The 24988-nt window shown below is 39.1% G+C and overlaps 1 protein-coding gene across 2 annotated transcripts in view; it reads right to left on the reverse strand.

Moving 5' to 3' along the window:
* LOC104059284 (amine oxidase [flavin-containing] B) overlaps positions 1-24988 on the reverse strand; it is a 54200-nt gene that overhangs the window by 6201 nt on the left and 23011 nt on the right. For both annotated transcript variants that reach the window (XM_054056031.1, XM_054056030.1), the window contains exons 4-13: positions 15359-15463; positions 14513-14604; positions 11501-11642; positions 10109-10258; positions 9283-9442; positions 7767-7863; positions 6933-6986; positions 2505-2562; positions 1417-1514; positions 163-274 (exon numbers count right to left, since the gene is read on the reverse strand). In XM_054056031.1, coding sequence (XP_053912006.1) covers positions 163-274; positions 1417-1514; positions 2505-2562; positions 6933-6986; positions 7767-7863; positions 9283-9442; positions 10109-10258; positions 11501-11642; positions 14513-14604; positions 15359-15463 — 1068 coding nt within the window. The remainder of the gene's footprint in view (positions 1-162; positions 275-1416; positions 1515-2504; positions 2563-6932; positions 6987-7766; positions 7864-9282; positions 9443-10108; positions 10259-11500; positions 11643-14512; positions 14605-15358; positions 15464-24988) is intronic.

Genomic DNA, 24988 nt, shown 5'->3' on the forward strand with positions numbered 1-24988 from the left:
CTTCATCTTTTTTTAAGTCTATCTCCTTTGCAGGGATTTGCATCAAGATTTCAGAATGACTGAAGCTGTCAACACTCCGTTCCCATTTCACCTCCAACCAGATAACCTTTCATTTTCCATAGGATATTTGACAGTGCCCCTGTTTTGGGTTTGCATCTATACCTCTCTCGCTGCTCTTTCTCCAGCCTGTACAGCCCCCTCCATGTATCCGCTCCACTCTGTGGCTGTCTCTGTGCCAGCAAAATAGATCCTGCCAATGGGCTGACGAATAATCCTGGAGGGGTACAAGCAGTAAGTCACATCAGCCATATTAGGAAAAGATAACTGAAATCCTTGGGTTAATATTAGAATAGAAGTGTTTTAACTAACACTTAAATAGCACTTTAAGATATCAGCTTTCAGCGAGCTGAGCTGGAAGAGGAAATCTGCATTGCATTTCATTTTTTCCAGTAAACACACCAGTGTTCATATTTTCTAAACATTTACACTGTGATTCTTGCAATGTCATTTCTGGTTGTGAATCTAGTGCTTGTAGGTGTGAAGGACAACCAGCTTGAGACAAGGCTTATTCTACCTTCAGGACATGGGCATTGTGGTAAATACCAATGCTAGACATTACCAGCAACAGCGTAGCATTCTGAAGTATAGACCCGTGACATCTAAAGTAACAAGCAAACAAGAAGAAAAAAAGGAGATTTTTTACCCTTTTTTTCCCAGATTTTTCAATAATTATCATTACAATTACTTTAAAAACTAAGGCCCCCATATGTTCTTCAATACAACTGCTTTATTGCTCTAAGTTCTTTTTAAATTGTGAAAATTTACACTTCAAAAGTGGGGCTACGCCACCACATTAAAAGCTATGTACCTGAATCCAATCACTGGTCTGACTAGCAAGCTGTTTTCTTTTCAATAGATCTTATTTTAATGCAAAAACGTATGTTGGAAAGGACTGTATACAATGGCACGCTGATTATTATATTAAGTCTTGACTGCAAAAATAAAAGGAACAGTCCAAAGAAATCACTCATTACTGTCAATGTTGGCAGGAATTAACTCTCTGCCAGCATTTATTAAAAAACGGGCTATAGATGCACCAGAAATGGTAACACCGATTTGAAATACCCACTGCCAGTTTTGCAAACAGATCATTAGAACTTCTCTTCTTTCCAAGAACCTAGTCAGTTCTGTTCACAAAATATCCAAAGTGAATAAAACCTGCTAATGATAGTGTACTCATCCATCATGAAGTTCAACTGAGACAAATGGAAGGTTATAATATCTGTCTAAACCATTCCCCAGTGATCGTAAAGGTATAAAGCAAACAGTGACAGAGGACTTATGGCCCTTTCTGAGGATATTTATTAACTTGGTCTTATCTTAGACTCCAAAGCCCACTGCATGTATACACTGTACCTTCCATACTGAGTCATTATGCCTGGAGGGAAGTAGGCTGTGTAGCAGCCCCCAGAATACTGCTCTTCACACCAGTTCTTCTCTTCATAATGCACTGGCTGTAAAACAGAGATTAATTCACTCAAAGAAAGGAAAAAGTCACAAGGAATGTAATAAAAAAAAAGAACTGAGATAGTGAAGAAGAACAATAGCATGTGATTTGTTGCATGTCAGTATCTGACAAGATGAGCACATTTAACAAGTCTCTTAATGCAGCATGGATCTGACACAATAAGCCTTAATTTCAGACACTGCTAGCTATTTTTTAAAAGAACTAGCTAATCTGTCCACTGTAGAACGCAATCCTCTTAATCTGTCAATGTAAATTTATGCTTTGAGCACAAATTTATATTTTGAGCCATGTAAAGCAAAATTAACCCCTGGTGTACACAGGTATAATAGTTGTAATATGCATATTGGATACAAATATATATCACGAAAAAGGCAAAGTATGGCACTTGCATGGCTATGCATACAATATAGTTGTGTTTAAAATTATATAATCTCGAGATTTGTTTCTACAACATTTAACTTTTGTAAAATTGCCCTTAAAGGATATAGGGCATTGATCATATAAACGAAGTGAGATCCCACAAACCCCATCAGTTATTTACTTTTACAGGGAAGAGAAGGCAAGGGAAAGGCAAAAAGAAAAACACATGCAGCAATAGATCTTTCTTCTGTCTTAGAGAGAAGAAACATTATGCTCAACATAAACTGAGAGGGCACAAGCCTGTCACATCTGAAAACAGTAGAGATGTACAGCAGTGAGCACTGTGAATGCCACCCATGAAGATGGACAAGAACGTATTCACCTTTTAACTGTGTCATAAGCTCATTCTTGCCCCGACTGTCAAACACAACCCAAGACTTGCCATAATCTTCTCTCCGCTCCTCTACAGAGGGCAGCAAGCACTCACATAGTAGGTACCTTTTCTGCAACACTATGCAGTGCTGTGCCAGAGCACTGCTGCATTCCAGTTTCATTTTGCCCTTCCCCAACACAACAAGTCTGACAACAGATGCTGCGGTTTAGATTGTTTGCTTACATGTAAAGCTTCCTCTGATCCCAGAACCTTTGCATAGAGCTCACACAACCTTGTTTTCCTGCAAGACAAAAAAAAACAGATCTCTGTAAGGAAAGAGAAAAAAAACTACCTCAAATATGTCCCAGTTTCCAGAGAACAAGTATTAATATCTGCTTGAACTTGAGGTTCCAGTTTTTTGGGATCTATCCTAATTGCTCAGCCTCTGGATCACTAGAAATAACTCACTCAAACTCCTGTGCTGCGTTAAGTGCCACTTTTACCAACAGTTAAGTAAGCTTTTCCCTTCAGATGCTTCTAGCAGCCCCGATTCCTACATTATCCAAAGTTTCTCTAAGCTATTAGGAAAAGAAGGTAGTGCATTGCATATTTTTGTCTTGGCACATAGACTAATTTATGTTTTATTCCTACAAATACACACATATTGATAGCCTGAGGCTCTCAAGGAACCAGTACTTTATTTCTATATCTATAAAATATCCTCCCGTTTTGGTTTATGAGTCTATAAATCCATGAATATACTCCATTCTGCCACAAACCCCAGGTGCAATTCTGTTTGTTCCTATAATCTTTTGGGTACTACAGTTTACTGTTAGCGGCACTACACCAATTGCCAAAACCAAGATCAAGACGAAATAATAGTTAATAGCTATGAAAAACAAACATGCAAACACAACACTGGAAAGACTATTACTTCTGGAAGCAAACCTTTTGCTCCACAGAAAGTCATACTGGGCACAGAAATACAGAAGTCCCAGCTCTGTAACTGTATGGGCTACATTTGCAGCTATGTAAGCATATGAGGAAACCATATCTATGCTGCTGAATGAAGCAACCCAACTATGCAGGAGCTCAGCAATACCCAGGAGCAGCTGATCGAAAGAATGCAACAGAAAGGAAACTAGGAAAAAAAACAACAGGGAAACTTGAAGGGTTTTGTAGAAGGTGTCATCCTGTGCAGGCTGAGGCTTGAGCAGGAAAGTGAAAGTTGCTACAGTTCAGAAAGTGCTGTGGCCCTGGTAATTTTGCTGCTGGCAGGTGTCAAGCCCATCAACATCAGAGGAGAAGGAATCAGCCCCTTGAATGTGTCCCAGGGCAGAGGACAAAGGTCAGCCTGCTCCAGAAGCAGAAATGCATGGTGACACAGTGACTACCCAGGAGAACTCAGAGAGCTGTGGGATCTATATATGAAGATCCCCCTGCAGTCAGGGGATGACAAGAATCCAGCAACAGCCATAACAAAAGGGATCATTTCTTCAATACTTCTCTTTCTCTTTCTCCCTAAGCAAGGTGACCACCATACCCTGCAGACCACCAGTACATTCCCAGTGTCTGAACAGAAGAAAGCTATTTTAACAGCATGATCCAGCAAAGCCTCTACTGAGGTCTGCCCATTATCTTTCACAAATGCCCAACAGCTCCCACTTTCAGGGCAAGCCAGTAACATCACAGGGATCCACAGGAAAGTGATATCACCTTGGGAATCATCTGCTTCTGCTCCTACCAATACCATGAGAGAGTCGAGAAGGACCTCTCTAGATATGCCTGTGCCCTGCCCTTTTTCCACACAAGACTTGCAGATCCTTCAGGGAGCCAGGAAACAGCATACCAGAAGTTGGTAGCAATTCTCATGTTTGGCCAGCTGCAGGGCTTTAAGAAGGTGCAAGTTCACTGCTGCTTGCTAACTACATTGCTGATACAGGTAAAATTAGTTTGAGACAGCGGTGCAAAAGAAAATATCAAGCTTCGGGTCAAGGTCATCTACAGTCTATTAAGAAATTTTGATCCTGGAAGGCATTTATTCATCCATAACAAGGTACTATTTGACAGAAAAACACCACAGAAGAGTAGTTTCTAAAGTACTGAACTGTATGAACAGTAACCTGTCACTGAGGACATTCACTCTAATAAAAGGAATCCTGGCAGATGTGGTCTCTCTGCAACATCTGCACTTCTTGTCCTAGAACAGTTTAAATAAATACTTGTTTATGGATTTATGGCTAATGCTAATATAGAACATATGGAATAGCCTTATTTTTTGGCTTTGGACTCAGCAACCACCACTAAACAAAAGGAATGCTATGCCTGAAGCTACCTAGGTAGAGTCCAGCTTGTGTTGATAGGCAAGCACAGCATCTCAGCGAGACGCGTCCTCTACCAGGTGCCACAAGAAGCTGTTCTCAGAAGAAATCCCTCCCTGCAGACGTCATAGATCGTAGCCCTGGTTTAAAAACACAAACTGGTTGCATCATGAGTGTACACCAGGAAAAGGTCTGGGTTCACATTTCACCTTTTCCTGGACCCCAGTTTCCACTAGAAGGAAACTTGTGTCCATGTGCAGAAGAGGAGCTACACTGCAGCCCAGTGGGTTCCTGCCTTGGCTGGCTGTGACCAGGACTGCAGGAACCAGAGAGGCATCCCTGCCCGAGGATGCCTCTACTGGGTACCAACCCAAGCATACTCCATAACCATTATTTACCAAAGCAAAATCCTTCCTAGTCTAAGGCTTATTCCTCAAAGGGCAAGAGTTCAAAATCTTTTTGCTTAAAATGTGCCTGTAGGGAGAAGAGTCAGATAATAATACTGATGCTTTTAACATTCAAGGGAAAGCAACCTTTCTTCCATGGTGCCTTGCTTACTGCCAGGGCAGTCCTTCCTTACACAGAAAGAGAAGCTGTTCTCAGATACTGAAAATGCTTAGTTACATCTACTGTATTGACACACGAGATAAGATGCCACTTGGTGTGCATGATGCCTTAAAATGACGGGCACACTGGATTTCCAAATATCTATACTTCTATAGTCAGTCAACTGCTGGGGGTCTATCTCAAAGACTGAGCACTGAGGAAAGGCTACTTTGTCCATTCCTGCCAAAACTAAGTGTCCAGTGGTATCAGGCTGTCATTTGAAAAGATTGGGATATTAACAACCCCATTTAGACCCATTAGCCATAGACCACTAAACTGCCTGCAAAGCTAATCTGAGATGGCTACATCTTCCCCTAGCTATTACTGTAAAAATGTTTACCTGGACACAGTATTCCTAGTGGCATGCTTTCAATATCAATGTATTTTCTTGATGTCAAAATAAGGCTCTGTTCATATACACACACTCTACTTGTAGCTTTAATTTGATCAGATATTGTGAATCAAAGTGATGGAAGAAACTCATTACTTTGTAAATTCTACAAACGACAGTAATAAACAAAAGAGCACTACTGTATGCAGAGATTTGTTTCAACAAGACAGTAAAAGACACCTCCATCTGCACCTGAAGGTCATTTCTTTTCCCATAACTGAGGGTGGAGAGCTGTAGGCAGCTTTTTGACCCATACATAACACTGAGGTCTTGTTCATGGCAGCTACAGCAGCCTCAAGGTTGCACTAAATTACAGACACTAAAAGAACACTCCAGGATGTAAGAAAATAAACAACCAAGCACAGTGGCCAAACCTGTCTCTTCTGACAAGCTTTCTAAGAGTTCAGTGTGCTTACAGGAAGCCAAAGCAGTAGCAGTGGGGAGGATAAGGCTGGCCTTGGACCCTTTCCCGTGAGGGCAGCAGAGTATCTACATTGCTTTCATAGTCAGAAGCTTAGAGCAGTTCTCTCGCTAGAGTCACATAAGCAGAACAGCCCTGCTTAAAAATGAGAACCAGGACCAGAGATTCCAAAAGGCAGGGGGCTAGCTACCACATCTGCTGCTGGTTCATGGGAATTCTGTAGATCCTTCATTCAAAAACAAGTAAGAGATTGTGCTGGGTTTGGCTGGGATACAGTTAATTTTCTTCATAGTAGCTAGTAGATGCCTGTGGTTTAGATTTGTGCTGGTGACAGTGTTGATAATACAAGGATGTTTTAGCTACTCACATCATCCCACCAGCGGCATGCTGGTGGTGCACAAGAAGAAAGGAGGGGACACAGCCAGGACAGCTGACACAATCTAACCAATGGGTTATCCCATGCCATAAGCTCAGCATATAAAGCTGGGGAAGAAGGAAGGGATGTTCAGAGTTATGGTGTTTGTCTTCCCAAGTGACCGTTACACACGAGAGAGCCCTAATTTCCTGGAGAATGCTGAACACCTGCCTGCTGATGGGAAGCAGTGAATGAATTCTTCGTTATGCTTTGCTTGTGTATGCAGATTTACTTTACCTATTAAACTGTCTTTATCTCAATCTACAGGTTTTCTCACTTTTACTTTTCTGATTCTCTCTCCCCATCCAGGGGGAAGTGAGGGAGCAGCTTTGTGGTGCTTAGTTGTCAGCTTTGGTGAAACCCCAACAGAGATCATCTCCCTGAAGTGACATGTCTTGACTGCTGCCTCAAGGTTACAGACAACTTCTTCCAAATTCAGGATTTTTTTTCCTGCTCTGGTGATTTATAACAAAATTTTGACTCAGATTCTATGCAGATCTGCAGTGCTTGTACTTACCTTTCTTCTTTTGTGAGACCTGTCAGTCTTCTACACTTCCGAGCAAGAATGAAGCTGTATAAAAAATAAGAAACTCACAAATCACTTACTTCCATTATATGACTACATTTTCTGCATTATTTAAAATGCCAGTGCCTTATAGTGAGCTTCTGTGATTCACAGTATTAGCTTTTGGATCCCTATCCAAAATATCCATTTCAACTCTCTGCCTAAAGTTATATTCTCTGCCTGCTGCTTGCAGGACTCATTGTGGAAGGAACCACTTCATGATGCAGGTTAGAATATTTGCATGGGCTGTTTCCCAATGACCTTCATTTTATACTGCAGTGTGTGCAGGCATATAACTACAAGAGGTCAAGCCTGGGATTGGAGTGGAAATTATTGCTAATTAAACTTTCTAAAACTAATCATACTCTTTGGCAGTTTAAAAAGACAGAACAAAACAAAATATAATACTAGACAATTAATTTTCATTTAAACAACTGAAAGATTTTAGGGACACAAAATATTTAGAGAAAACTTTACATTTCTGTTATCACCCTCTTTTTTCTTTTCCTTCCTTTCCTCTTCTCAAATTCTGTACTTTGCCATGCAAAAAGGCAAAAGGTGACAGTGAGAAAAAGAAAAGTAAAATTTCTTTACTAGCAATTAAATCATAGAGAGAACTTCTCTTGAAAGAAAAAAAATCATAGAACACATCCACTACACACTGAGAAACTCAACTATTTAACCATTTTAAAGTATTTCCCTTCAAAAGTAGCAGGGTTTGCATTTCAATTATTGCCTCTAAGACAAATGAAAAGGCATTCGTTAGATACTTTCTTTGTCTCTTACCCTATTATGGCAGGAAAGCTGCCATCAGGCTTGGTATCATCAAGTGTTAGACCAATTGCAGCATCCTCATCTTCAATGATCATGGTACCACAATACCCTGTGTTAATCACAAGGCAGAAAAGAAGTTAGGATCCGTGTATCCAACTGTAGGAATGAGATTCCAAGGAGTGGTGAAATACTCAGAACTGGACTTGAAAAAGCCGTAAACAACCTGATGGAAATTCACCCGGCTTTGAGCAAGGCATTGGGCAAGATGACATCCAGAGGTCCCGCCCAATCTCTATCATTCTCCAATTCCATGATTGTAATATAAAGAGATATGAAAACAAAGGAAATGAGAACTAAAAAAAAAAACAAGTAAAGAGATCCCCATCAAGTGACAAAGACTCGCACACAACTCCCTTGCAGTATACTGTTCTTTTGGCTCAGAGAAGAACTAGATCGTCTCTAGAAGAGAAAATTCAGATCTGAGATGTGCTCACTATTAATCCTTTTGAAGCACCTTTAAAATAGAAAGTCAGTAAGGGAATTTCCTACTTTTTAATAGAAACATTAATTATTCTGCAGTTTAATTAGCAAGGTAATTGTTAATTGCATAGAAACAGATTTCTCTCAGATACTAGAGATGTTCAAGTGCCTCCAGCACAATTGTTTCCATACATGGTACTTACGTCAGACACACAGATATTAGTACGTTGTTTTGAAAACACAACTGTTCTTAAAAGAAGAGTTTGAAGAAAATTCATTGTTCTTAAAAGAAGAACAATGAAGTTAGCAAAGCATAGTACATAAAACTATGAGTTCTACCAGGAAAAGGGAGTCACCTCTTGTCAATCCATCCCAAATCTAATAGCCAGAATATGCCAGGATCCAGAACTCTTAAAAGCACTCAGAGAGATGAAGGTTGGATGACATTTGTAGCCAAACACAGACGTGGACTCTTTAAAACCAGTGAAGAGAAATGAGTGGTATTACATTGCAAACTGTCTTAGACTCAGTTAGACCTCAAAGAGATCTGAGGAATCATGATGGAAGTATTGAGAATGTAAAGGGAGTGCAGGATGGCTAGCCCAGGTGGGGATGTCTATGCGAAGACATCTTAAATTAATCTTGCCCAACACATCCAGAAGGCAGAGTTTTCACAGTCTGATAATTGATGGGTAAAACTTCTCTCCATCACATATCACTTGCACCTTTAGATTACTGCACAAGTGGAAGAGAGTCATCTCTACCTAGGTGCTACTGAAGGAAAAGGAGAGGACAACAAAGAACAACCAAGGCAATAAGCAACAGGCATGAGTCCCCCATTCACACCTACGTCCTTTTCATTCTCCCATCCACCCTCTCTTTCCAATCAATCTCTCAAGTTTCTCAAACAAGGAAACACAAAAATAGCACAGAAGTATGCAAAGTCTCCTTCTAAGGTCCAGCATCCTCTAAACACAGTCTATTCCATTACCAAATACCCTCTTCCCTCTCTCTGTCATTACTATTCCCTTCAATTAAAACATAATACCCTTCTTCCTCCAGAAAGTTTCCTTATAGTACACAATGCACTTGATGACTGAGCCCATAGGAATTCGGTTGATGAGCTGGTTTCTCATTGAGGGCAAAGGTGGGTTGAAATGAATCTTCAGACCAAGAGCTGGGGGAATGGCACTGATCACATATTTGCCCTGGAAAAAGAAATCATACATAAGCTATATGGACATTCTCCATTACATCATTCTATGTATACTACTCTAATAATTTTGGCAGGCATCTGAGGAGGCTGCAGGGCGTATCTTCTGAAGCAATTTTGGCATGTAGCAGAAGAATTGCAAAAGTGAACCCTCACAAAAACCTGGTCGTTAAACAACAGACGAGCATTATATAAACAGCCATCTGTTCTAATGATGGGTGGTTGCTCTTTCCCCAGTGCTTGAAAAAAAGCCAGTGGAAAAATTTTATGTCTTACAGAAGTCCATCAGTCTCCCTTCCATCTGGACTCCTCTGTTACAACTTGGAAGCAAAGCCCAAAACATTTTTCACAGAAAGCTTATCACTAAGCTACATTTTTGTGTTCAACTTACAACTATCCTTTTACCTGGAAGGTAACTGAATACTAGAAGAGATGCTAGGGAAGGAAGAGTTAGAATATACACTCTGCTTTTCTGGCATCACTTTAAAGCTCTATCATTGCTATTACTCATAGATAATTAGAAAGTGTGACTTTATCTCATGGTCACTTTAATCTCTGCTACATTTTTCTAAAGAATTTTGGAGAAGTCAAGAAGGAAAAGCTAAAGGTTTTCTAGACATCCCAGCACAAACAGTTGTTTAAATGTTAGAGGTTTCATTACCTCATATAATTCATGATCTAAGGTTTCTACTATGACACTTTCACCCGACTGGTCGATGCGGACAACTGGCTTCTTCAGCTTCACTCGGCTTCCCAGGCGCTCCATCATTTTCTCACTGATCTGGCCGGCGCCCCCAACAAACTTCCTCTCCTGAAACATATAAATTTACAACTTGGCAAAACAGAATCAGCAGTGTGATGCATGTGAAGCACGTATCGTGACAAACGTTTTGCTTGGCATTCAGAACAAATCCTGCTCCTCTGTTGTAATCAAACCTTTTTATAAGGAAAGTTCAGCACGTCTGACTTAGAAAAGTATTCAAGTTCCTCTCTCTTTCAGTTAACTCCTCAAATACTTTCTCTTTTTGACCACCAGCCAAAACTAGAATGATTAGTAACCTCATAAGAAAATCCCTTCTCATGTGGTCTCTAAACAGATTCCACAGGCCTGTGTGAATCAGCAAGACTTCCAAAAAGAACTTAAACTTTTAAATCTTTCACCGTTTTCACTCTTATCCCTGCAGAGGTCTGTGCATCCAAAGCAGGAACTGTGATCCTCATAATAGGTAATAAGTTATAAGTGGCATAGCTCACACCAAAAATGTACCTTGCAGTATGTAATCTAACCTAACTTAAACTCAAATCACCTCTTACATAACACAGAATTCAAATTCAAATATTTTACACAATGTATATACAGTCAAATTATCTATAATTATTGTTTATCTACGCATATTTATGCATTTTAACATGTTTTAATATATTCTTCTTATTTTTAGTTATTTATTTATGATTAAATAATTTGCATTTCTCAGGTAGAAGACCATTAACAGAGTCCTAACTTTCTTGAAGTGCAGAAGCAGTACTTGTCTATAACATATTTAGGCAGGGGTAAACTGTCTTCAGACTGATTCTAAAATCTTTATAGTTTTAACCCTGGGAGCTAGTTTCTTTAGAAACACAGTTCTGGGTTATATTTTCAGTATTAATTTAGGGCATTCTGCACACTTCTGCAGCTAGCATTACCATCCCCACCAAATGCTTCTGAAATTGTAAGGCTGGCTTCAGGCTCATGAGAGAAAGAAGCATAAGTAATTCTTTTTTTAAGGTGGAAAAGCAAATTATGTTTTATAATCAGAGCCCAAAAGGAAGCCAGAGTCAGGAACTGATACAAATAGGTTTCCCTGGGAAAATGCCTTCAGCACAGGAATATCCTTCAACACTGGTTTGCAAGATCCAGATTACTGTATAAATGGATAGTGCTAGTTATCAATGTGCTACTGGCCCAAAATCGCGGATGTCTCAGTTTGTCCTCTGAACTAAAATAAACAAATGAAACAATGCAGTTAAAACATGGTCTGTCATGAGCCACAGAAGCTGCAGCTGACAATACCTGCCCTCCATTGGTTGTTGAGAATATCCTCGTCGTCCCTCCACACTGCTTCACATACCACAAAAACCAAAGGGCAGAGACCTCATGGGGTTCAGAAGTGACATCCACATTCACAAACAGAGTTGCAAAACTCTTGGCAGCACTGCAGCAAAGACAAGAAAGGGAGTTAACAACTGAAGAAGAGTGACAATATTGGTTTTTGGTAGGGGAGAGAGTGTCTTTGGTAGGGGAGAGAGTGCTTCTTTAAATGAGGGCAAAGGATTCATTAATTCCAGTTGAAAGAGGACATATTATCAACTCCTTTTATACAACATTTTTAAAGTAACCCTGAAAAAGCCCGTTAATTAAGCACTGCTGCATTCCAGAAAAAATAAGGCTCAGCAGGCATAAGAGCCAATGAAAGCTTATGTCACTTTATGCTACTAGTACAAAGTTAGCTTATCACCCTAGGCTCAGGACTGCAGGAAACAAGCCCTCCTGTCTTTACTGGTCTCCAAAACCACCATGTCCTCACATGGATCATGGGTCATATACAAGATCTACACCTTTGTTTGCACCTGCTGAATGCCTATCCCTCAAGCATACAGCAGAGATTATTCAACACCTATAAAATGTTAAGATATTGTCTAAGCTAATTATCTAGACTATCTGGATTAGTTAGCATTCTTTCCCTGCTTGTTCCTCTGCTGTGCTCAGGGAGGAAAGAAATGTTAGCAGGAAGCAATAAGTGAAGAGATAACATATACAGACTCCTGCAAGGTCTGGCAAGAAAAGGGAAGAGATACTTTTGGGTGCTCAACTCAGTATTTTAAAAGGTGGCGTTGTAGCCAGTGGTGATGAACAGTAAAGTGGAAAAGTGGCCTGTGTCCGAAGGAGGATCACTCCTTTATGTCCTCCAGTTGGTGATTTCATAACAGCTCTACTAGAAATCACTGTATAGACCTGTGCAAGATTTTGTAGTGCACTAAGACAGGGTTAATTAAGGCTCAGGGAAACATTCCTCCTGTTTGAAGTAAACACTTCCTCTGTCTTCCTTCTAAGAGGGAGTTTAAGGGGACATGGACAGGACTAGGAGGTGCTCAGCTTCACTGCACATTGAATAACAGGGACCAAACTTCTATAGGTATTTCATGTGCCAGGCATCATGCAATCAATAATGACCACAGCCAATACAGAATCTACTTTTAGTTGTTTCTTCCTTTCCACAGTGCTTGAACTTTAAAAAAAAAAAAAGATTGAAAAATGAAAAGCTAACTCAAAGATACTATCTCAAACTCAGCTGTAGATCTACATAGACAAAAGCCATCTTGTGTCCTTTCTAAAAATGCAAAGTCCTGCTGAAGTGAAAACCTGATCCATTCTATGAAATACGTGTGCATTCTTGCTTCATTCTTTGCAGTCAAAAATAATACAGAAAATATTTATCAATACTGTCTCTATAAATACGCAATGTAAAACACAATCAACTCTGAAGGATATTTTGTCTAATGGGAAAATCAGCATCTGTATCGATTAATATTTCATAAGCAGAAGGTACAGATGGTGGCTAAATTCTCCTAGTTTCTGCTGCCTTCTCATAATTGCTCTTCAGTATTTCCCCAATTTCTCCTGGTGCTTTACCTAGGAATGGCAGTATGATTTCAACCAAGAGCACTCCGAGTATTTCCAGCATGCAGTTCTAGCCAAAAGCAAATCTGTACAGTCTGCTAGATGAGAGGAAATAGTAGAAGATTATCCTTCTGGGTCATTACCTTCCAGGGTGGAACGTTTCTATGGCATGTTACCTAAATCTTGAACAAACTGGGCAAATCAAGCTGAGATGCACATATAAAATCTGAAAAGCATCTTGGAAGTAAGGGAGGCCGACAGTTATGCCAATATTCAGGGAAAATGTCAAGTCTTATTTCATCAGAGTTTGAAAAAATACAACTCTAAGTCACATGAGCTATTGGATATTTAATGACTGCTGATGCATAGTGTTTTGTGAACTTATCTAGTTGATTACCAAATCAGAGGTTCAGGTGGTTAGCAGAACCACCAGCATACATTTCTATTTGGTTTTACAGAATATGGACAGTGATACAAATGAGAAAGGCTTTCAATATGTTTTTGTGCAACAGTCACTCTTATTAAAGCAAAACAACCGGAAGATTAAAAGTTTTTGTACGAGAGCCTATTGTCCATTAACAATGATTAGGTTGCTCTTCAGGGGCTGGCTGAAGCCATAAAAAAGCCCCTGTCAATGACAGCATCGGTTTGAGAGGGTGCTAGCAGGCTTCTGCACTAAGTTGGAGCAGGCTTGCATGACCTGTGTGTCAGGTGCTTAGCAATTCTGAAGAGGTTGCTGTAGAAATCAATCTGCTTTACTGTGAGGCAGAATTAATGTGTTGGTTGTTTTTATTTTTTTTCTTCAGTGCGAAGAAAACCAATCAAACTGTTGTTGAATGGCAAGTAAAGAAAAATTGCTTTGATGTATACATAAAAGCCGGAAGCATTTTCAGTCTCTGAGTGGTATGTAGTGCAGCAGTTAAAGAATGGAAACTGAGTGTGAAGGTGATTTAGTGCTATTTCAAGACAAATGTTACTTTTATAGCACTCTGGTAAAATCTGCTGGTCCGAAGCAGAAAAAATGTGTGTAGTTCCATCAAAAATTTGATTGAAAAACCTGCTGTAGCCAGAGCAGTTTTCTTTCAAAGGTTAAACACACACTAAATAGAGAAAAAGCACACATAACAGATGCAGGTACTACTCATCTCTACAGAAGTAACCCTCCCCAAATACATTCTCCTTTTACCTTTATTTTAGTCTAAAATGTTATGGAAATATAACAGAATCTTCCATGCCTGCTGAAAGCTGTTGTGGTCCACTATTACAAGATTTTTTTCATCCCATTTCTTCAAGAAGGTTGTATTCTAGTCATAGTTGTACTTGTTTGCAAAGCAGGAATGCTTATTTGGAGCTCTAGGGCACATAAACATAAGCTATTATATTTTGTATTGAAGAGTTTCTTACTTTGTCCAGCAGATTTTATCTATGAAATCTTGCATAGTCATTTTGTCCCATTCTTCTGCATGTGGAGCCCTCCATGGGGCTTCACTGGGAATCTAACGAGACACAAAATATCATTCATCAGCAAATGAATGAGTGGCATAAAGAAGACAACAAACACAAACAATCTCATCTTTGCACAGTAATTCAGCCTGCAAATTCCTGGCAGGTAATACAGTGAACTTAACAGTAAATGCTTTTAGGTTTTTTTGTTGTTTGTTTGCTTGTTTTAAGACATCTTTTTTCAACTGAAGAATAGAGAATAATTTTAGAGTTAAGGACTTTGCCTAGAAAGGGAATTTTCCCTGCAGTGCTAGGGAATGTTTCTGAGTTATTCCATTTCTCTTCCATTCATCTATGCAAGTAACAGCAACCTCTTCTCAAATTCTTGTATGTTGACTGAGTTACACCACTGGTAACAAATTGAACTAAAATGGAGTTGAATTTATTCGAAGATGAAGAAGGACATAAATTTTAGATCTAAAAGCCTCTTAAAATATTACTTACCCAATCATCAGGCAAAGTGCTAAAAATTACATACATAAAGCCTAATGTTCATACATTTAGAAAAACAAAGGTATGACTGCAGACAGCCTCAGCAGCACAGCCTTCAGAAGAGCTTGCCAGGATGCCATTTCTATATGTGGTCAGTGCATACCAAAATGCATGGCATGATGCTGACCTCGCCAGCACTAGATTTGTTCAAGCTAGAGTAGCTTTGCCTATCTGCATCCTAGTCCCATCTTCACTCTGTCTGCCATGGAGACAAAGCTGAGCTGAGACAGTCAGCTGCAATTCCTCATGCCATACCTCCTTTCCCATTTCATCCATGGTCCTCCATAGGTTGTTGTAGTCCAGGTAGGCCAACAGATTCCACATAGGAGGGAATGGACCTTTAAAGGGATAAGACTTACCCTACAACGTGAAAAACAAACAAAAACCTCATAAAAAATAAATACAACCATAATAATTTGTGCAAAGCTGCACCAAATCATTCTAAGTGTTCACTGGAAGAAAGCACAAATTTAATCAATACGTGTAACTGCTTCTGACAGACCATGTCTGTGTGTGCACAAAGAACAAGATGCAATGGACACAAACGGAAACACAGAAGGTTCCTTCTGAAGATGAGAAAATATTTTTTCACCATGAGGGTGACTGAGCTCTAGCACAGGTTGACTACAGAGGTGGTGGAGACTCCATTCTTGGAGATATTCAATGGCTGCCTTGATGTGGTCCTAGGATGAGCTGTGATGAGCTTTATTATATACTAAAATCCTAGCTTAGAGAAGTTTCTGAAAAGAATGGTTTTGGCCAACCTAAAAATCCCCAGTCCTACAGAAAATGTATCATTTACCACTAATAAGTCATTCTTGCAATTCAACACCTCTGGCCATAAATCCCAGAAAGTGATAGTGTGCCCCACACGAATGTCCTAATTACATCATTATGTATTTAATAGCTAGATTTTATACATTCATATTTCCATCACTAGACATTCAGAAAGTCTAGCTCAATTAAGAGTGGAAGACAACAGGTAATTTGTAGAGCTATTTTTTTTACATGGGACTTCCCTGGCTTACTATGCGGATGGCAGCATAACAGCTTAAAAAATTCATAAAGTAATGCTTATTAGCATTATATGGTTACTCATTTTTCACAGTGCGTTCTGTACTCTGTAAAATAATAGGTAAACAATAAAGACATATTGTTCGCTACAGCTGATTTTTCAAAACTTATACTAAATTCTGTACTTAAGTAGACATTTCATCAGCATGAATATCAATTGATAGAAGTACTAACTTTTTATAGGTATTCTATGCAGTGCCACACCAATCCATCACTAAAAAAAATAGTTATACTGGCTTCAAAAGAAATATTGCATCAAAGTTTAATATTTAGAACCAGATAACACCACCACCACTATGTCTTGTTGAGGAGAAGTATCCAAAGACCACCTAGACAAAGAAGTCAGGCATGATTTGGTTTAGCCTCTTTATTAATAATGTGAAAGAATGGACAAGAGAGCATGTTATCCAAATTTGCAGGTGTTTGCAAACACCAGAACAGAGAGCAAAAGGACACAAAGGGATCCTGGAAAACTCCAAACTTTGTCCAGAAGGTCCCTTCCAACCCAAATCATTCTATGATTCTATGATAACCTTGAAAAATGCTGCCTAATAACTTTGAGGACTTCTAATTCAAAGAGAGAGACACTTAGAAAGCAGTAAGGCCAAAAATCAAACCTAAGAATAAGAGAAAATTACATTACAAAAACACCCAACAGGTTAGCAAAAGTGAAGAAGAAACTGTTTTTTCACCTAGGTTTTGTACAGATACAGGACTGATGGAATCCTTGTCAGAAACACCAACATAATGAAAGTTAGGAAGAAAGCAAAGTGTGGGAGGAAAGGATTTAATTCTTTGGTACATGGACATATGAAGAAGTATCTGCAAAACAACAATTTTATTTTGCAGAGCTTTTGAGGAGAAATTACAGTTTGTAAAATGGCAAAACATCAAATTAAAAAAAAATTTTCAATCACACTTTTTGTCATAGACAGTGTTCTCCAGTCACTTCATGAGAAAAAGGCACAAAGGTTGAAAACCTAGCATTTCCAACTTAAGAAGGGACAGTACAGCACATGTTCACAAATACTCCAGAAAATGGTGGGTTGTTTGGGTTTTTTTCCCACTCAGTGTGGAACAAAAGCACTTTTCTATGCTCAACCGTATGAAAATACACTAAATTTGAAACAGGAAAACATATCCCTGTAGAAGGAGATAAACTGAATGAGGTTGTTTCATCAGAAGCATCTGGCCTTAATATGCATATCTGAGTACTATTAGGGAATCCCTTAACATGAAATGAATTTGAACTGGGGTGCACCTCCATACTCTGCTGCCAAAGGGCTATGAAAGAAGACAAAAAGCTCTCAGACAGAGCACCTTCCTGTCCCAGCTAGTAACATCCGAACCATGTTGGTAAAAACCTTTTAGCTTTTTGGGGCACATTAAAATCCCATAACTCCTATGGCAGCACAGAGTCAATTTTACCATGCCTTCTTCTGAACACTGGAGTGACCCTTCATGAGTGTTAAATATCATGTAGGTATTCCAAAAACAGTGCATATCAATTTGATTTTGAGTACCTAGCATTTCCCAGATTCAGAATTATAAAACACGTTTACTGCTGTGCTCAAGAAAACCAGGACAGCACCAGAATGGGTTATTCCAATTATTGATTTTGTTCTGAGCCTCTTGCTCTGCCAGAGGCAATCCTAACTGACTTACCCCCTCTGAGTTAACTCAAGTCTTATGAATTCCCTGTGGCGCTTCCTCATCAGCAATCATCAAAGTTAAGGAGTCTCCCAGGAAAGTTACTTTCAAGACCTCCTAAGACATTACCTAAGGCCTGATCCTTAGTTCCTACACAGATGAAACTCCAGGAGCTGCCAATCAGAATTTTTTTTGAAAAGAGACTGCAAGAGTAGGCTCTATACGGAAACATAAATAGCAGCACCAAACAAATACTCCACATAGCTCTGAGCAGTTTCCAAACTGAAACATTTCAGCTCTACTTCTGATGAATTTGCACTTTTGCAAACAACCTTTTTGATATTTATGCAAAATCTGTCTATTTCTATCATATCAATGGGAATATCATTCTCTATACCACCTATGAGATCTAAAGAAAACTAGGCACAGACGAAAAATATGCCCAAGGTGCACAAAACATTTACTTCTCAAATATTTTTACCAACACAGTATAAAGCCAGCAATAATACCCACCCTTTCAGATCATTTGACATGATATTTCAGCATTAGTACTGTAACGGTCAGATTTTGAGGGCTTAGTGGTATTTAATGCAGGCATATATACATTTTTAGAAACTGTTGCCACCTGCAATGCTTCCAAAAGCAGAACACAACATCAGCAGTTGGAGGTCTACCAGCTATTGTGTGGGTCACTTGCTGCTTACAAAAGCTGTTGCTGCAGTGTGGGCTAAAGCATACTAAAGAAGCTGAAACTATCGGGAGGAAAATCATACAACCCTGCTATCTCAGGGGTAAACAAACAGGGAAATAAGAAGTTCAGTGTTTGACACAAATATTACAAATCTCAGTTTGGATTTTCTCATCCACCTGTTTCATGTCAACCACAGTTTGGCTTAGTTACAGTGGACCCATTTAATATAAATGGTATAGAAATGTACTTTCTGCATGCATCAGCTCTGCTTCAGGTTAAATAGTTGACATAAGAATAGAGTTATTACAAGCGGAAAAAAACACAGCATGGCGACTGAAAATCAGTAGCCCCTTGAATATCAGCTCTAGAACTCAGAAGGGCATAGGGACCAGATCCCACATACTTCCTCCTGTGACAGTGAGTGAATGGTTACCTCAGAAAGGACAAGCTCTGTCAGGAAACACCATCAGTATCTCAATGCAGAGTGAGATCTCAGGAGAAAGTCTGTTTTGTGCAGGACAACTTCCCTAAACGTTATGTACTCAGGTAATGCCTGAGTCGGATGCAGTACTGTGGATTGAAGTCTCTGGTGCCCATGATCCATGCATTTTTAAATCATGCTGCACAGATTTTAGGCCAGCTAGCACAACTTCTTACTCACTTGGAACAACACCTTCTTCCTGATGCTCTGGGCCACTTGCTGATCCAGTGGAAACCAGACTCAGGTTAACACAGGTTTTCTGGGAGAAGAATTGTCATCTCAACCATGCACACTGGGGGAGACAGTACCCATCATTAAGATGCACTGTCTCAGCGTGCTTGAGTACCCCCTCAGTGCTCTTGGGCTCCTGTGTGCCTGGGAAAAGAAACCCTCACCACCTGAGAAAAATACTGACCATCAGTCATTCCCTAACAGCTGAATATGTGTGATAACTGGATCATGGACCAAGTGAGGTGGTCTGATATAACTGGTAAAAGTTGCGAGAATTATGTCTTCCAAGTTGCAGCCAAACTGAATATTGAAATATCAAATGAATATTCAAACACTGATGACAGTCAGTTACCTCGAAACCCTGAATGATATTACCTCAAAAGTAAGTAATCATATGGAAGGCTCTTTGAGCACTTCTGGATTCCAGCAGGCTGGAACCAGTCATCTCCGCTCGAGCTGGGACACTGCTCAGGAGTAGCACATGATCTCATTTGCCAACACAGCGAATGAAAAGGTCAAGGCAAAGCTGACCCCTTGAGATTCAACCACCACCTGTTGTGGAATGCTGATGCATTGGATGTGACTGTTCTCACCAGTCTCAAGAGGAAAATTGAGATATATAATTCTCCTTCACCTATCTTTCTGTATACTTAAATGTATGCATATCTTCGTAATTGTAGTTATTCATACTCTATGTTTAAATATTAATATATCTTTGCGTACACATATATTGTTATGTCTGCACTTGCATAAGTACTTACTATACCATGTAGTAAATAGGAGTGAAACTCGTCATTTTAGAATATGTAGTTAAGTCACGGATTTGATTATAATAGATTTCATACAATCACTTTGCCAAATATTAAATTAGTTTAAGATTTAGTATTAGTAAAGATCTAATTTTTTGATCTACCTTAAATTAACAACAAATTCTTAATTGCTGATAAATCATAACTGTGTAAAGTATTTCCATCCACGACAACATCTTATAAAAATGGTCAGTTTTTCATTAAAAGAAACAAGATGGTGTGGTGCATTCTCTGCATCACTGAAGGAGCACAGATATTCCCTCAGCTAAATGATGTAAACCCTAGAGTAACACCAAGATGTCACTCTGCATGTTAATTCACAGCTACATAGGTTTAACAGGCATGTAGTGCCCTCTGCTGACTCACAGCACTGGTACATCACACCCCCCTCTAGTACAGTCGTTCATATAAAACACAGAACCAGAAAAGCATCACTCCACATCTGTCTCAGACACTCAGTTTCTCGTCTGCTGCCATGTGGAAAACTCTCTTTTTGGTTCAGTTTGTGGGAGTGGTTTGGTTTGTTTTTTTTTTTTTAATCCATAGCATCTTAAAATATATATGTCTTTGGGACTGAGCCTCTTATGTAATCATAATTCTCAATAAAACATGGCCACTAGCTGGACCAAGCTGAGAAAGGTATACAGGCCTGCTTAGAAAACTGTAACACTGATGAGCTTCATTGAAGTTCCTTTCTTTGAGAAACTGTTCAGGAGCTCATACACTCAGCTGATTAAAATACTGACAGATATCCTAAAAGTAAAAAGATATATAGGTTAGAAAATATAAATGCAGCACAAGAAAATCTGGATAACCAATGGTGCAAAGCTAAGGCATGGCAAAATATGCTCCAATATCTTTCAATATCTAATTGGAGATCATCATCTGTGGATGCCATTGTTTTGTGATATGTGGTCAGCAAAAGCATTTCTGTTTTAAATGTAGCACAGCCAGACACATTGGGTTGAAACATGCATCCTGAAAAGGAGGTAGTTGGGAACAGTTTGTTTCTGCCATATTATAGAAATAAAGTCTATCTTCCATTTGCCACATTAGTCATGCAATCCCTTTTCTTGCCTGAAAAAAAAAAGCAGAATGAGAAAAACAACAACACTGAAGCGATTTAAAATGGGAAATTGAAGATCTGCTCTGAATTTAAAAGCAAATCTAATTATTTATTCCAATCAGCTGAGAATATAGTTAACCAAGTCACCTTCCTAATAGAACTGGATTTTGGGGGTGTTGAATACTAATAAACACCTTTACAAAGGGCACTTAGGTGCCTTATGAAATACAGATTTATAGGGATTCTGTTTCTTTATACTCTTTGAAACTAGGCCTGCATGTGGCTTTCAACCCTTGAATTAAACCCGCCAACAAAGTTGATGAAATCTTCAGAAAAACATTTTAGTATTCCTAGAACTGGTCTTAAAATAACCTTCCTTCCCTCCCAAAAGCAGATAAATGGCAAAAAAAAAATTAAATGAAAACAGGAGAAAAGAGTTTCATTTGGGAGAAGGCCATCAAACAAACTCTGCCCATAGATAACATAACTGAGCAGACAGGGCACACACACTCTCTCACAACTCAAACACTGTCTTAAAAGCAGATAAGTTTGGGGTCACTAGTTTTGTTTTAAGCTAATCCAGGTCATTTAGATTTCTTACCTAAAAAAAAATGAAACCTTATATAATTTTTTTTTTTTACAGATGTGTGAAACCCAATATGCTCAGCCAGCTGTTTCTGTGTGAAATGTACATTTTTCTAATTCTGTTTTTCTGAAGACCTCAATCAACTTCTCCAGGGAAACAAAAACCAGTTCTTATAATCAGATGCCATTGAAGCTTTTCTCCCAGTAGTCTGAATCAAATAAGCTAGGTGGGAGCACAGGTCTTTTTCCTTATCTCCTAGAGAACAGACCCTAACGTCTGGGAGACTTAAGACTAAGGAAGTTTATTTTCACTCAAATTTAATTAAGAAATGTGTATTTTATTTTCAGCTCATTTTTCTTACTACTTTCATCTTCATGCAACTGTTAGGTCACAGCTGCCAGTCTTCCAGTCAGCTTTCTTGATCAATAAACATCCCTTGCAAGACCTTGCTTTGCAGTCCCTTTTGACAGAGATCACGTCGTAGATTTGCTGTACATAATCTTGCTTCTTTTGGGCTGCTGTAATACAAATATTATCCATCTTTCAAATTAAAAGTCCTAATTATGAACTTCCTTCTTGCAATTAATGCAAGGACATTTTCATAAAGAGTGGAAGATGTTCCTTTTATTTACAGGGCAAGTCCAATGATACTGAAACAAGATCAGCCTTTCCTATACAGCTGCCAATGGCTGCTCTTCGTTCACAGTGCAGCGGATATCCCCTGCGGGAGTCTGGAGGATGCTCTCACCAACCTCAGCCTATTCAATCCTCAAACTCACTTTCGAGGCTGCCACTGAGTGTGTAATGGCACGGCATCTTGTGACAGGAATGCCTGCACTCTCGTATCTAATAAAGAGTTAAAATAACATAGACTTCCATTCCAGCAATGATATGTGAAACTAGCACGGTCCTGTAGTAATTTAAGCATCTTTGAAACTAATTGGCTTCCTTTTCAAGACACCAGATGCCCAGCTTCTTAAAGATTCAGATGTACTCCTCTCAGTTCCCCAAGTTCTTGCTTACAAATTGTCAGCAAATGCGAAGAAATAAGACGTGATGCCATTTTGCCTCACTTAAATAGATGGCAACTGACAGTCTCACAGACTTCATTATTTTTATTCTCTGACTGCACTCTAATTAAGATATACAGAGAAAAATGAAAGCACTTTTATCTAGTCATTCAAAAAACCATTTAAGATGTTAGGCTATATACTACGGACTATGCCAGGAGATACTGCCCTTAGATTTGCAGAGAAGCCGGTCAAAAGCTTAAATAAATCATACTGCTTAGCTTCAGTGCATATATCACTGATATCACACAAGAAACACCACTGAATTCTATAATTGTAGATATAGTAGTCACTTATCCTGCTGCTAATTAAATCCCAATACAACGGGACCATCACATTTTTTATTCATGAACAATACCACAGCAAACTGCATTTTAATAAGCACAATAGTGCTGAAAATGAATGACACTCGAGAGGGCTTTTAAATTTTTTTTCTGCAGATGAATTGTAGATCAGTACGTAACCTGCTAACATTAGTGCATATTTCTGGTCCTAGTTATAAGTACTGCATGTATAGGACTAAATAGTCACTTTCAGTGATATGCTGCAGATTGGGTTCGTATTATCATTCTCCCCAGAGATGCTGATTGTATATGAAAGTTGTATATGAAAGCTGTGCTAAACTTGAAGAGGGCATGACATGCATTTGGACACCTCTAACCAGTGCTGCTCCATTCTTTTAGAGGGAACTGAGGTTAAGAATAGTCAGCAGTTCACTGCCCAGTGAGAAAGGAGGGGATGCTTCATGTTTCACCTGGCATTTCAACCTGAAAGCTCCCATGCGGATGTGCACAATGCCAAGATTGCCTTTTGGTGCTAAGGAAACAACTAGCAGGAGTTATCTCAATTACCAACACTGGGGGAATGCTTCAGGTGCAATACACTGTCAAAATAATGAGCTACCTAACCCAGCTGTTAGCACTATCCACAGTCTGCACTGAGACAATACAGAGATTAAAAGGAATAAACGTTACTACCACTATCTAGCAATGATGCTGTCATCTGGGGGAACTCCTGCAAGGATTACAGCATTATACCACAGAAAGTTCTGTTGGAAAGAACATCTAGAAAAAAATGGCAATGAGCATCAATGGCAGTAGGAGCATCTACCACAGGCTAATAACTGGATTTAGAGAAACAGGCTTTGCTGCTCTAATGCAGCCAGTAGGAGGAGTCTTGTTGCCAGTCTACATCGCCAGGTTTTCATGCAAGCTCTCCATCAGCAAATAATGGGAATAGAGGGTGTTCTTCTGGCACCACAGCAGAACAAACGGTAGATCATCCTGACTGCATAAGAAGGAATCAAATTTAAAAAGATTAATTTGGCAAGCCAGTCACACAAAGAAAGGTTTCTTCCCACAGATTTAGGGTAGCAGAGTAAACCAGTTTCCCAGTTAGCCAACTTAGCAAGGGAACCTGTGTTACGTTTGGTAATATCTGATAAATTTGTGGTTTAAAATGCAATAAATTTGCATGGCTATTGCAATTGCAAAAAAGTGAAGTGCAATTTGAATTAACAATAAAAATATGTTGATATTTAATCAGTCATGATAACTGACATGTTTTCATATTTCCACACTTCTTTCCATGGATTGATTACATGGCAAAGGTAAAAAAAAATGTGGATTATATATACTTTGGTTTGTTTTCCTAAGACAAAAGTTGTCATTTTGGTGAGGAAAATAAACAGCACCAGTCAAAAGTTGCAAATCTACCTATCCTGAATCCTTTCTTGGGAAGCTAACGAAAAGTTACCTTCTTTAAAGTTTTTACATCTGCTTACCAATGCAGTGATATCCCTGTTAGGAGATTATGATCTCTCAGATAATTCTGCTTCTTAAATCTGGATTTATGAACCTAACTTCAGTTATGTTATTGAAAAGCAGTGGTGTTCAGGCAGCAATTTGCTTACCAAACACTGCTTGCAGAGCTATACTAATTTTCTCACTAAGGCTGATGAACCAGCATTTATACAAATGAAAAGAACATACTAATCTCCTTTCAAAGACCATGGAAAAGGCTGCTTAACAAGTAGGGGGAAAGAAAAAAAAATGTAGGGCAAGAAATATAATTTTGAGTTTCCGTGAAGTTATCACATACAATATAAGCGAGACTAAAAATAATCTCACAGTAGAACCTGACATTAAAAAAGACTGAAGGGTAAAAACCACACAACCCCATCAAGCTGATAAAGCCTAATTAGCAAAGACCCACCCAGATATCAACA

The sequence above is a fragment of the Cuculus canorus genome, chromosome 1 (assembly GCF_017976375.1).
Source record: "Cuculus canorus isolate bCucCan1 chromosome 1, bCucCan1.pri, whole genome shotgun sequence".
Lineage (NCBI taxonomy): Eukaryota > Metazoa > Chordata > Aves > Cuculiformes > Cuculidae > Cuculus > Cuculus canorus.